Source organism: Euprymna scolopes, chromosome 3 (genome assembly GCF_053919585.1).
Source record: "Euprymna scolopes isolate OS-2025 chromosome 3, ASM5391958v1, whole genome shotgun sequence".
Classification (NCBI taxonomy): domain Eukaryota; kingdom Metazoa; phylum Mollusca; class Cephalopoda; order Sepiida; family Sepiolidae; genus Euprymna; species Euprymna scolopes.
The window spans coordinates 149,797,476-149,811,450 of record NC_136484.1 but is presented as its reverse complement, the minus strand read 5'-3'; the positions used below and the strand labels follow the sequence as shown (position 1 = coordinate 149,811,450).

Below are 13,975 nucleotides of genomic sequence, written 5' to 3'. Positions count from 1 at the left end.
GAAAGTTGATCTTGAGTTTACTTTTGGCAACCTTGTAACTCGCTTTTCTTATTTTTGTCCTTTAGTCCTCACATTCCAGAGTGATGTTTCTGACAAAGGGAAAGAATTGCTCTTTGGTGGATTGAAATCTACTCATCTAGCACTTACCTTTTGCTAGTTTTTTACCTTCAAGTAGTATTTTTAGCTCCTTATGTAAAGTGACTTCATGCCTTGTCTGGAGCGATTTCCATAAAACAAAATTAGTTTAGAAGTGAATCCTACACAGACAAATATATATATATATATATATATATATATATATATATATATATATATATATATATATATATATATATATATATGAACTCAAGCTTATATAAATAGAGATATAATTGATCTTCGAATATTTAATAATTTAAGGATTCAAAGGAAAAAAATTAATAATTTACAAATTTTGAAAAAGAGATTAACCATTGCCATTTTTTAAAAAGCCATTTACCTGTGTTCTTTGGTATCCCAGTTAAAAGACTTACTGTCAACAATGTGACGCAGCTGTTTGCTGTTATCAAAGAACAACGCCAAGTCTGTGGCAAGAATACATTCCTTGATGGTCTTCAACATCTAAACAAGAAAACAATTACGAGTTAGCAATGTAAGAATTAAAATAAATGACAATTTTAATGCAATGACATTTGACATCTTTGACAGAATTGCAGTTAGTTTGAATCAGCCAGATCAAACAACGTTTATCTGCTGGGAGGTTATGTTTTACACACTTATGACACAATCGCTATGTACAAGTAGGTACACAAAAATATAGAGAATGTTACCAAAACTAATGTGATGATCAATGATTAAAGTGCTGGAATGCCCCCAGAAAATTAGGGTCATTCCAGCCGGTAATAATAAGGCTTGCAAGCCAGTAACAATCAAGACAAACACAATGGTATAATGGTATAATTAAACAAAACGTGTATTAGCAAAAGTATGTTATAGAAGTATACTTCATGGTTCCAGGACCACAACTGCCATGAATCACAGTATTTACTTTCTTCCCACTGCAGAAAGATGTGACATCTGATCCGAAACTGGGAGAGTATTAAGCCAGCACTCTTAAAGGAGGAGCACTCTGGCATTTTAAAACTTGCCTGGAGGTAAAACATTAATTCTAATTATCGAATAATATTAGGTGTGTCTTGTTGCAGTGGCAGTTGTTAGATTGAAAATTGTAAAGAGCTTCTTTTGATTAATATTAGCAAAATGCTTATTCATGTAGTAGGTGACATCCATGCAAAACATGCTACGTGTATGATTAATGATAAGACATTTCTTATAGATTGGGTTTATTGACTGACCGATTAGTCTACAAAAGCAAACACATTTCATGATCGATGTAACACAATTCAATTATTATTTCATAAAAAGAAACCATTAAATTTATGAGAGGCGGTCCAAAAGTAATGCTTCCTATTTTTTTTTTATTCCGCCTGAATAACTCCAAGGAGATTGCAAATTGCACTGTTATGATGACTAAACTTACGCATTCATGGCCTAAAAGTTGCAGATACTGATGATGTACTGTACTGAAGCAGCACTCACTCAAGGCGGGTTGAACCGGCTTCCTTCAAAGGAGGAAATTTCACGGGAATATGAAATTTACGAGCAGCCCCCAGTTGCATGTAAACGGTCTCCAGTTGCATATATATTGATAGTGTGAGACTCTAAGAAAGCAATCTTTGTCATGGACGTGCGTCAGAAGCAGAAATGCGCCATTTAATTCCTGTCAAAGAGGTGACTATGTAGAAACAAATTCTGGAATAATAAAAGTCCTTCGTTTTAATGGTACTATTCCGGTCTTCTTAGCTCTTCAACATTTTGAATTAAAAAAAAAATAGGCGGCTTTTCTTTTGGAACGACCCTCACAATTAATCATTTTATTGAATTTTAATTTTTAATTGATCCAAACTTTAATATATTGTTCTCAACATTAAAATATTTGATGTGGGGTGTGGGTAATTCGCATACAATATTTCAAAATAATAATTTTTACCTGCTTATATTCTTCAGGACTCAAAAAATTAAAGATATTGTGTCCTTCGTTCTGAAAGAAATAAAGAAAATATTTTAAAATAAAAGATAAAATAAATAAATTTATTTGCTTTAAAGCTCAGCAAATCTTATTTTAGAATAAACATCATTAATTTCAATTACATTTGAAAACAGCAGTTCTTTAAAAAAAATTGGATGAAAAGGTTCATACGAAGATATTGACTGATAAAGAAAAAAAACAAATCAAAAGAAAAAAATGAAGAGCTTCAGAGAGAGAGAGAGAGAGAGAGAGAGAGAGAGAGAGAGAGAGAGAGAGAGAGAGAGAGAGAGAGAGAGAGAGAGAGAGAGAGAGAGAGAATCCAGCTATGTCAGCTGCCTGACCCGTTCTGTTTCCACCCCTTCGTGGAGAAAGCTATCTGCTTTGGTTCAAAATCTCGCCAGCTAAGAGAAAAAAAAAAAAAACCTTTCCCGAAAATCATATGATTTGTATAATTTCCACCCGGTTTCCCTCCCTGACCCTTGATTTTCCCACTCAAAACACGACTCCTACTATGCAACACTTTTAAAGTCTTATTTACACAAAATAACTGCATCTAGGTTAAATTGCATTGCAAACATTTGTTTTACGTAAATAATATATATAAAAAAAGAAATAAAATAATAGAAAACGGTAGTTGTGCTGTCATGAAGCAAGCTCAATCAATTAATCTTGCTTTCATGTCAAAAGCATCTACCCCGAACTAACCGGCTACTTCCACATCGGAAATCCACCAAGCAAGCGTGAACTATTTCTCGGTAAATATGTTTTTAAACAAATGGATATGTCGATCGCCGGCTTAATGATAAAAAAAGCAAAACATTATTAACAATATGGACAGTTTGTGAAGTGACTTCTTTGGTGGCCATATTTTAAATATGGCCGACAAAGAAGTCACTTCGCAAACTGAATGCTTTGAAGATTCATACGCGATATGAAAATTATGAAAATATCACTTTCAGTTTGTAAGTTGCTTACTTTCCAGAAATGTACACAATAGATGCGCGCATGCATGCATGCGCGTACACACAATGTTATTTGATATATACAGCATTTTATCAGGCAATAACTGTCCGATAACATTGATAACTTGACTTCATTTATTATTGATGTACTGTATATTTATATATGAACATCATACCGTTAAAGTACATTATTCTATTAACGAAATATGAATAATAATGTTTTATAATGTTCAAAGTAGCAGCAGTAACGAATGTTGTTATTATGTATCAACTCCTGATTGGACAAAAGGTTAAATCAACAGTTTCCTACAACCAATCAAAATGCAAGAAATATTGACTCTGAATATTTGGATATACTGTAAAAACCCAAACACAGTTTTTTTTATCTTTCATTTTAATTTTTTTTTATTTCACAATTAACACACGAGCTTACAAAATAATCCGTTCTACATTGTTGACTTTGAGTACAGCCTCTCCGACATTGTCATTTTTATTAATATGCATTGATAACATATCGAATTCAATTCCGATGAACGGACATTTTTCACCTTTATATCAATACTTATAAACATTAATACAAAAAAAAAGTTGATTAAAAATCTCGCTAAAATAAGAGCCAAAATTTAAAAAGAGAGCAAAAGATTTTGTGTATTAATAATTGAAAATACATCGAGTTTCATATATTTCCAAGTGTCAGAACCAACTATAGTTCGACTATTAAGCGAATACAAATTGAAAAAGAGGATAAAATCTTACTTTACAGCATGCAAGCAATATTCAAATTAGCTCAAAAAAAAAAAAAAAAATGTGAAACACTTCTTGTTTTAAAAGTTTGCCAATAAAAATATGTAAGTTCTTTGTTTAAAAAATAAGAAAATCCATAAGAGACCTGAACACAGATCACAATAAAATTTCAGTTCGATAAAATTAAGGTGGTCTCTCCACAACATTACTGAAGAGAGGTTGAGGATGTTCTTGACACTCAGCCCAGCAGAAACTGGATCATTTCGGTGAGATTTTATCTGATGGCTGAGGTATTAATTCTGAATAGTCCTATGAGGTCCACCATCCCAGACCTTTCCTCTTCTCTTTGGGCTGGAGTTTGTTAATTGCTAACTGCCTGAGGCACTCTGACTGGAAAATATCGACAGGACTGCCCAGCCAATTTTTAATAGGCCTGTGTCCCTTCCCGTCTTATGTCCCATCTTGGTAAACACACAGTAAAATAACAAATATTGTTCTTCAGAGTCTTTTTTTTTCTGAAAATCGTATCCCGTTGGAGTCCGAATTTAAATGGCAATGAAAAATGCTTTTCTTCATTGCTTTTTTTGGGTTTCTTTCAGGAAAAAAATCGGCGATGGTGGTGATTGTATTATGGCTTCAGCAGAAATATAACTTCATTGGAAGAAAATTGATGATCAAAGCAAAAAAAAAAAAGCCTTCTCATGAGTAATTTTAACTCATGAGAAGGCTTTTTTTTTTTTTGCAAATTTTGTTATTTTTTTATCAGTAAATCTACTTCAAATTCTATTAAATTCAATTATTTATAATTTTTACGAAATCGATTTTATTAAATAGAAAATGGGTCCGTAAAGATGCAGCCTGTTCTATCAGAACTTCTGCATAATCAGAAAATATTTTAAAAATCTGAAGGAAAAGCCAAAAATTGTATTAAAAATAACACGTATGCTTACGTATGTTTCCACGTAGATTAACCGTCGGTATTTTAAATCGATCAATTAGAGAAAAAGAAGGAATGTTTTATAATATTTTCCTTCTTTCTTCGTTTCCTGGAAAAAACAATATCTTTTCACACGCACAAATTCCAATTTTATTAAAACAAAAATCTTCATTTGAAAGCATTATTAATTTAAAACAAATTTCAAAAAAACTTATTTCCTTTCAACTTTTCTGGGGACATTATTCTGTATAAGTACCTCTTTTACTTTTATTAATACAGTTCTGTGTATGTTGTGCTGAGAAAAATAAAACATAGATTCTTACCGATGTTCAAGTCTCATTGGACAATAGCTTTTTTCGGTCGTATATCATTTTAGTCTCGTTTTGATAACTATTGATGGTGTTGGAATTTTTCCAATTAGATGTGTGATATGAAATCTATTGCGATGCTAGCAAGAGAAATGGAACAGAACATAGTTGCGTTGAATAAAAGCTTGTATTTCAAAGAAAGAAAAAAGAGGAGAAAGTGTTTTGCAAATAACTGATATTTGCGATAACTTATCTCAAGAGTATATATATATTTAATTGGAATTCATTGAGATGAGTATTATTTATTAATTTTTATTTATTGCGGACTATTATCCTCATCTTTTCTTACTCGTAGTTGTTTCACGACGTTTCGGCCAACTATTCCTCTGGCCGTCGTCAGGTGGTAACCGCGACGGAAAGGAACTCTGAATCTCCTGACTGCATTCACTTCAGTTACTGCCTTCCATAGTTGTTGTTGTCTCACCACGTTTTGGCCAAGTAAGCCTCTGGCCGGCTTTGGGTAGGATTGAAACCGCTATCTTTAGACAATTCTCACCTGAGACGACAACAACTACGAAAGGCAGCAATTAGAGTGAATGCAGTCAGGAGATTCAGAGTTTCTATCCGTCGCGGTTACCACCTGACGACGGCCAGAGGAATAGTTGACCGAAACGTCTTGAAACAACTAAGAAGAGATGAAGATAATAGTCCGCAATAAATAAATAATAAAATTATCTCAAGAGGTTCGTCTCTATAACAGTCTTCTATCTACAGGGTGGTTACAAAGTCTGGCTACATTATGTTGCCAGACTTTGTAACCACCCTGTATATATATATATATATATATATATATATATATATATATATATATATATATATATATATATATATATATATATATATATATATAGCAGCGGGCTACTTTAGTCTTGGACAGACTATGGATACCCACTCAAAGTTGCTTGCGCGTGAAATTTTTGTGGTTACAAAGTCTGGCTACATTATGTTGCCAGACTTTGTAACCACCCTGTATATGTTCGTTTCGTTGGGTGGTAGGAACACGGAATCTTATATTTCTGTACTACTAGTGCTGATAAATATCATTGCACGTATCTTGCTGTAACATCTCGGGAGTTTATAACAATTGAGGAAGGATTTTGAAAAACACGCTCACATGAGGTTCAGTGGAGGTTCTAAAAAATGGCATGTGATTGGCTGTTTTTTTTTATCCATAGGAATGTTAACAATTTTAAATAATGCACATACCTGCAAAATGGTAACGGTTTGATTGAAGTGGTGTTGTTCCATTGTCGATGTTGTGTAAAGGGCAGCCAAGGGAGAATCAGACAATTTCATAAATTGGTTAGTCTTTCCACGATGGTCAAGATCATGGCAAAGGCAGGCAATAAAAAGGGCGATGCTCTGAGGACAGAAAGAAAGCATGTGTAAAATACTCTTGTTCTTTCAGCAAAAGAAATGATAGGAATAAAAATTGATAAAAATAAATATCTGGGTAGGTGCTGTTCAGATCACCCTTTTATACCTTAATAGAGTCTAAAACCGACTTCGAAATCTAGTGGGCGATGTCCTTTTCTCCTCCCTATTACCTCTTTCTCATAGAAGAAAGGATGTTGATCTTTCTCTACTCTATTGTTATGTTCATGGCAGGTGCTCGACTGAGCTCGAATCTATGCTCCCCTCTCTAAAACATTCATAACAAAAACTCGTCTACCTGCAATCACAGTCAATAATTTCCCTTTCTCCCTATTCCTACCTAAAACTAAACGAAACTTTTATGAACAAAGTTTCTTTCCTAGAACTGTTTGTCTGTGGAACACAACACTGCGGGGCCGCTTCCTAACTGACTACAAAATGGTCGTCTTCAAGTTCAATGTAAATAAATTCTTGTCGAACTGCCCTCTTAAATAACCATTCTACCCAATCACCACCATCATTATCAATCATCACGATGTTGTCTTGGTTCACCTGACATTCAGTTCAATTCTTATCCTTGAGTGGCTTTTGAGCCTTGATAAGTGGTGACTCCTTTGGTAAAATAAATAAATAAAAATCTCTTGTATTCTGTCTAACGACGATTACGAGTGCATATTTCGTCGTCGTCCATATAATAGCGTAATTCTTTCTGTGACCAAGCGTCAGACTTTTAAGTAGCTTTAAAATCTAAACTGTGAAAGGCATATGCGGCCAACGATGTTGTTGCACGTGTTAGAAATTTATCAAACAAATTCGACCTGAAGTAAATACATATCTTTGTTCTCAGGCAAATGCAAGTATTCATCTTTGCATTCGATTAACAAGACAGACATCTTAATGGTTTATAACGCACAAAATGAACTAAGGGTAGATAAATGATCCGTATACAAAAGGGATTAAAGGTAGATAACTCTTAATGGTTTCTAACTAGGGCTATGACAAGAGAATATTCTTATTGTTTTGACTCTCGAGTATATATCCAACACAGTTAGACACAGTTAATCCATCAAGAAACCACACCACTTTATCTAAAACATATATGATATTAACTGATATATACTCGAGAGTCAAAATAATGGAAAACATATTCTCTTGACATAGCCCTATTCATAACGCACAAAATGAATTAAGGGCAGATAACTGATCCCAATACAAAAGGGGTTAAAGATAGATAACTCTTTACTAAATACTGACTAAATAAGTAAATACATATCTTTGTTCTCGGACAAATGCAAATATTCAATTTGTATTCGATACTGAACAAGACAAACAATCGGCTTTCAATGACTTCATCGCTTCCAGGACGGATTTCTATGATAATGGAATAAATAAACTTATTCAAAAATGTGTCGATTCTAATGGTTCTTATTTCGATTAATAAAGTTTATTATGAAAGCAATTATGATCTTTTGAAGTTGAACATAAAAAAACGACATTATTTTTGCACCAACCTAATATATACATTTTATACCCCGACCACAACATCAGAATGATCAGAGGCTCGTTTCTCAGAGCTCTTAAATTTTATGACTGTTTCTGATTGGTTGAAGAGATCTCAATAATCATGGAAAATTGAAGTATTTGACTAATCAAAATTGAGTATCTTGCAGAAATCTTTTTTTTTTTGTTTCTGCTGTTTTTTTTTGTTGATCATGCACGCTGCTGCTTCTGTTTTTCTTTTTTTTTTCAGATCATGATTCTATCAATAGAGCATTATTTATCAAGTAGGAAAAAAAACTTAATAACGTGGAAGGAGATTTTGTAAGTGATTATGTAACAGTATCGCCGGGTAGATCAGCTAGTAAAAAAATGTGTGATGTCATGAAACATAATTAATGTGATTTGGCAAGGGAACGGTTCAGTCCTCATTTGCCGAATTTGAATAATAATAATAATAATAATAATAATAATAATAATAATAATAATAATAATAATAATAACCCTTGAATGTGGACACTAACACACAGGAGCAACAAGCGTAGGCCAGACAAACTGCTGCAAAGGCAAAATATGAAACACTACATGGAACCAAGAACACTGAAACTGCATATCTATAAGTTCTCTAACCCAACCCTACCCACATTGCCACATCACTCCCCCCCCAAAAAAAAAGAGCGAGACCAAATAACCAAGTAGAGTCAAGGAGGAAGTAAAGACCGATGAACTGACCAGACTTCAGCCGAATAAGTGCGAAGAGAACTGGGAGCTTGGGGAGGCTTATTACCACTCAAGTCCCAGCAAAGACCAATAGCTGCTGCCAACGAGAAATCAATGGTAAGCAGCTGTTGCGATAATGCAAATTTATTTGCAAATGTTTTCGAAAGAGGTAGAGAGTACTGGAAATCTGGGGAGACTTATTGCCACTCAGCTTCCAGGGAACGCCACAGGCTATTTTTAAGGAAAGATTTCTGAAGATCTTGTGAGCCAATAATAATAATACTGAAAGAACTGGGCACAGAAGACACACAAGACTGAAATAAGGATAGTATATGCATTAAATTATTAAATTAAACAATTATAAAGAAAGTCCTTGCAAAAATAATTGTGTTCGCGGCTTTAAAGTTCAACTATAATAATAAAAAAAGTTCTTTTACACCCAAGAAAATAGACGGTCCTCAGAATGTTCAGGTTTAGATGACCGTGTTCAAATTAATGAGGGGAGGTTTGCTTAATTGTTGACTGGACGCGATCCCATTAAAAAAAACAAGAATATATATATATATATATTTTTTTTTTCCATTCAGCCTGACAAAATTGGATGTCCGTTGATTGGTCAAAGAGAATCGTCTTAGCCAATCGAACAAGGTTTGTTTTTAGAATAGGAGTGGTGGGCAAGAAGAGACTTATATTATGAGAGAAAAAATAACAACCCTCCTTATTTTTTACAATATTGAATAATAATTTTAATGATTTTGTTTACGAATGTGATATGACAGTTACCTTTTGTGTTTAGAAAAGAATTAACTTGGCGGAAAATTAATATATACCATCTTAAAAGAAAAAATGTCAGCTTTCTGCTTACCTCAAAAGTTTCAAACTTTTCTGGTGAACATTTGATGATTGTATACATGGAATGGGTCACCGAGAAAGCGTGCCTCCAATTGTGGTAGGGTACATTCCTGTAGTTTTTGCGAACAGTCAAGACGAACCGAATAAAATTGTTCATATCCAACCTGTGCAAACAGAAAATTCCAAACTAGTAAAATCGAAAGTGATACCAAAAGAAGGATTTAGGCACACGTATTGAATTTGGAGTTATATTAAGTAATGCATTTGTAAAAGAATCGATGCGTATGCGTGAGCGTCTCTGATATGTATATAAACTGGTGAAATCCTAAACTATTAAACTTATCATTCTAAATTATGGAGTATATATTATAGGTACCGCCGCCGTCACCGTCACCGTCACCGGCACATCCTGGAAATGTCAACAGATTTTACTACGATCGATTTGATCTTCAATGAAAGTTTGAACTAAACTTTTTCGTTTGTCTTTTCTTGCTTCAACACGCTCATTTTTGTAATATAACATTCAGTTATAGAAAATTAGCATGGAGGTCCGACGTTGTCCGGGACTGAATGAGGATCAACAAATCTTCTACCCTCCCATACTTTATTGTCATCGAAATCAATGAAATCGCTCATTTTTCAATCAAATCGATTGATTACCTGTTTTTCGCTTCACATGTCTCCCTGTAGTGATTTAGTCCATAAAACATTGTAGTTTACATTGTATTGATTTAGTTCAATTCTGTTCTAAAAAGAAATATTAATTTTGAATGCGCCACTGCTTATATATATATATATATATATATATGCGCCACTGCTTATATATATATATATATATATATATATATATATATATATATATATATATATATATATATATATATATATATATATAAATATTCTCAATGCATTTCCCAGCCCCTTTTGATGTCTCAGACGTAAAAGTCTGGAGCATACTTTATCACTCACATCTCTGTTGCCACTCTGAAATCGACGGACCCATCTCCTAACTGTCCTGACATAAATTGCATTGGCTTTGTAAACGTTCAATAGGCATCGGTGAATGTTGATTTGTTCAATTTTTTTCTGCATGGAGGAATTCAATGGCGCATCTCTGCTTCTGACGCACGTACATGACAGTAGTTACTTTCTTAGAGTCTTACACCGTAAATTGTTCAAGTTGAATATATTGAAATCCAAAATTTGAATGAAAATTTGAGATGCAAAAGACGTTCCAAAAGTAATGCCTCCTATTTTTTCACTCGAATAGATAAGAAGGGATTGCAAATTACATTGTTATGATGACTGCACTTATGAATTCATAACCTGAAAATTTCATCTCTCTGTTGCATACATCTGCACAAATTAAAATATATTTAGGCGTATTTTATGACCGGACAAGGCCGGGCGCAAACCGCTAGTTTAACAATAAAAACTTTGATTTCAATTAATTATTTGAAAGAAGCTTATAATTTATGTACAAAATCTGAAATCTTTTGAAATTCCAAGGGAAAGAAAAAAAATAAAATAATATATTTAAAACGGGGTAACAGTTTTTTTAGCATCGGTAAATCCATGGATATATGGATATGGATATTGTGATGTGTCAAACGGTATCATCCATTCAAAGTAAGGCACCCCGAAAAAATAGTGTTGGTAGCGGGGGGTTGGGAATCAAAACAATAGTTGGTAGCTCGGGTGGAGAGAGGCGTTGTTAAAAAAAAGTGGTAGTAGGCAGACAGCTCGAACTCATAACGCGAAGAATGAAAATAAAAACAAAACAAACAAACAAACAAACAAAAACATAACATCTTAGCCGATGTGTCCATGGTGAAACCAGAAGTCGAGAGCGTTGAAATTAAGTGTAGTCAATTCAACGGAGACGATGACTTGCGAAAATGTCATCGAAAAAAAGCAACCTCTCCTTGTAAAAAAGGCGAGTCGAGGGCGAAGAAATTAGTGTTTTTGGCTAATTTTTCGATATTTGTCGTCCTAGACGTCGAGCTTCAAAACAATACCGACCTCGTGAGGATCCGTCACGCGTGTCCAAAGTTTTTGGCAGACATACAAATATACATACACATAAACAGTGGTTTGAGATCTATATAATAGACTAGCGAGGGTCCCGGCGTTGCCCGGGTGTGCAGAGGTGGTGTAGTAAGGAACCCCCCGAAAAAAAGTGGTAATAGTGCGAGGGGGGGGGGACCAAAACAACAGTAGGCAGCCTTTTATATTTTAGAAGATAATTATTTACTTTATAAAATATTATAAATTAAATAATTATTTTATAAATGTCTTTTCAATATTAGCATGAAATAATTCCTAACACAATAAAGATATTCTGAATACTATTGGAGATAGAGCATTATTTTAGTTAAGTTACATCTTTTACAAGTTTAATAAATGAATAAGTGATATATATATATATATATATATACATATATATACATATATATATATATACATATATATATATATATATATATATATATATATATATATATATATATATATATATATATATATATATATATATATATATATAGTGATGATCATATTTATTGGCACGGTAAAATAAAAGTTAAATTTTGTCTAATAAATTCTAAAAAAGGGATTAAATTAAAGAAAATAACAAAGTATATTATGTATTTTTAACTGGCCTTTCCGATGCAGCAATCGGATTTTAGAAAAAATAAATAACAAAGGAACAACAAACATAATTGCAAAAAACCCTTGTTCAAAATTATTGGCACGGCTTTGTTTTTCTTTTAGTATCAGTATAATATCAATCAATTTCCGGTTTACGTGCTTTCTGAACTTTTTTTATAGCCATATTATGCTTGTTTAACGCTAATTCAGTGAATAATTTTTTCAGATAATTTTTAGATAGCGATTTATTTAAACTATTATAAGTGACTAAATTATAATTTTCAATCGCCATGGTTAAAACTAAGGAACACAGCGAAGACGTCAGGAAGCTTGTTGTAGCATGCCATACCAATGGGGAGGGCTATGATAAGATTTCAAAGAAGCTAAACCTTCCCAAATCCACTGTTAGAGCCATAATAAACAAGTTCAAATCGCAAGGCCACGTTATGAGTTTAGAGGGTAGAGGGAGAAAAAGGATTCTTTCCCCAAGAGATGAACGGAAAATTGTTCGACAAGTAAAACAAAACCCAAGGATCTCTGTTGGGGAGATTGTTGATGAACAGAGCACCTCTGGAGTGAATGTATCTCGACATACAGTTGGTAGAGTTTTGAAGAGAGCTGGTTTAAAAGCATGTCGTCCGAGAAAGACTCCCTTATTGAAGCCTATGCACCTGAAAGCAAGGCTAGCCTTTGCAAAACGTCATATTGATAAAGATGTTGCATTCTGGAAACGTGTTCTATGGACTGACGAAACGAAAATAGAGTTATTTGGCCATAATAAAGTGTCTTATATTTACAGAAAATCTGGCGAAGCTTTCCTGCCTAAGAACACCATACCCACAGTGAAGCACGGTGGAGGCAGTTTGATGTTTTGGGGATCCTTTGCTGCCTCTGGACCAGGGCGACTTGTTAAGGTCACAGGTAGCATAAAAAAGGAAGATTATGTTAAAATATTGGATGAAAACCTGAAAGACTCTGCTAAAGAGCTCTCACTTGGTCGTCGTTGGTGGTTCATGCAAGATAATGACCCAAAGCATTCGGCTAAACTGACTAAGAAATGGCTTGAGGACAATCATATTAATGTTTTGGAGTGGCCATCACAAAGCCCAGACCTTAATCCAATTGAAAATTTATGGAGAACATTAAAATTGAGGGTAATGCAAAGGAAGCCTAAGAATCTTATTCAATTGGAGGATTATTGTCAGGAAGAGTGGGCTAAAATTACTACTGAAGAGTGCAACAATTTGGTTGTAAACTATGAAAAGCGACTGAGGAAGGTAATCAAGGCCAAAGGCTATACAATTGATTATTAAATAAATCGTGCCAATAATTTTGAACAAGGGTTTTTTGCAATTATGTTTGTTGTTCCTTTGTTATTTATTTTTTCTAAAATCCGATTGCTGCATCGGAAAGGCCAGTTAAAAATACATAATATACTTTGTTATTTTCTTTAATTTAATCCCTTTTTTAGAATTTATTAGGCAAAATTTAACTTTTATTTTACCGTGCCAATAAATATGATCATCACTGTATATATATATATATAACTACTTAATTTACTCACATAAAATTAATATACGAAAGTATATATTTATGCGTAAACTTTAAGTATTTACTTCAAAAGTGCTCAATACGTAGGTAGAGCTAGTAAGTGAGTTATAAAATATACATGGCGATTAAGCTACACTGAATAATCCGCGTTTCATCCACTCTAGGACTCTTCAGGCTTATGCGCATAAGCATGAAGAGTCCTAGAGTGGATGAAACGCGGAATATTCAGTGTAGCTTAATCGCCATATATAGT

The 13,975-nt window shown here is 33.6% G+C and overlaps 1 protein-coding gene across 1 annotated transcript in view; it reads right to left on the bottom strand.

The window, feature by feature from the left end:
* Positions 1 to 13,975, bottom strand: part of LOC145259750 (putative 3',5'-cyclic phosphodiesterase pde-5) — a 166,589-nt gene that overhangs the window by 31,890 nt on the left and 120,724 nt on the right. Inside the window, exons 20-23 of the mRNA XM_080117462.1 lie at positions 9,536 to 9,686; positions 6,286 to 6,441; positions 2,030 to 2,080; positions 479 to 600 (exon numbers count right to left, since the gene is read on the bottom strand). Of these exons, the coding sequence (XP_079973588.1) occupies positions 479 to 600; positions 2,030 to 2,080; positions 6,286 to 6,441; positions 9,536 to 9,686 (480 nt within the window). The remainder of the gene's footprint in view (positions 1 to 478; positions 601 to 2,029; positions 2,081 to 6,285; positions 6,442 to 9,535; positions 9,687 to 13,975) is intronic.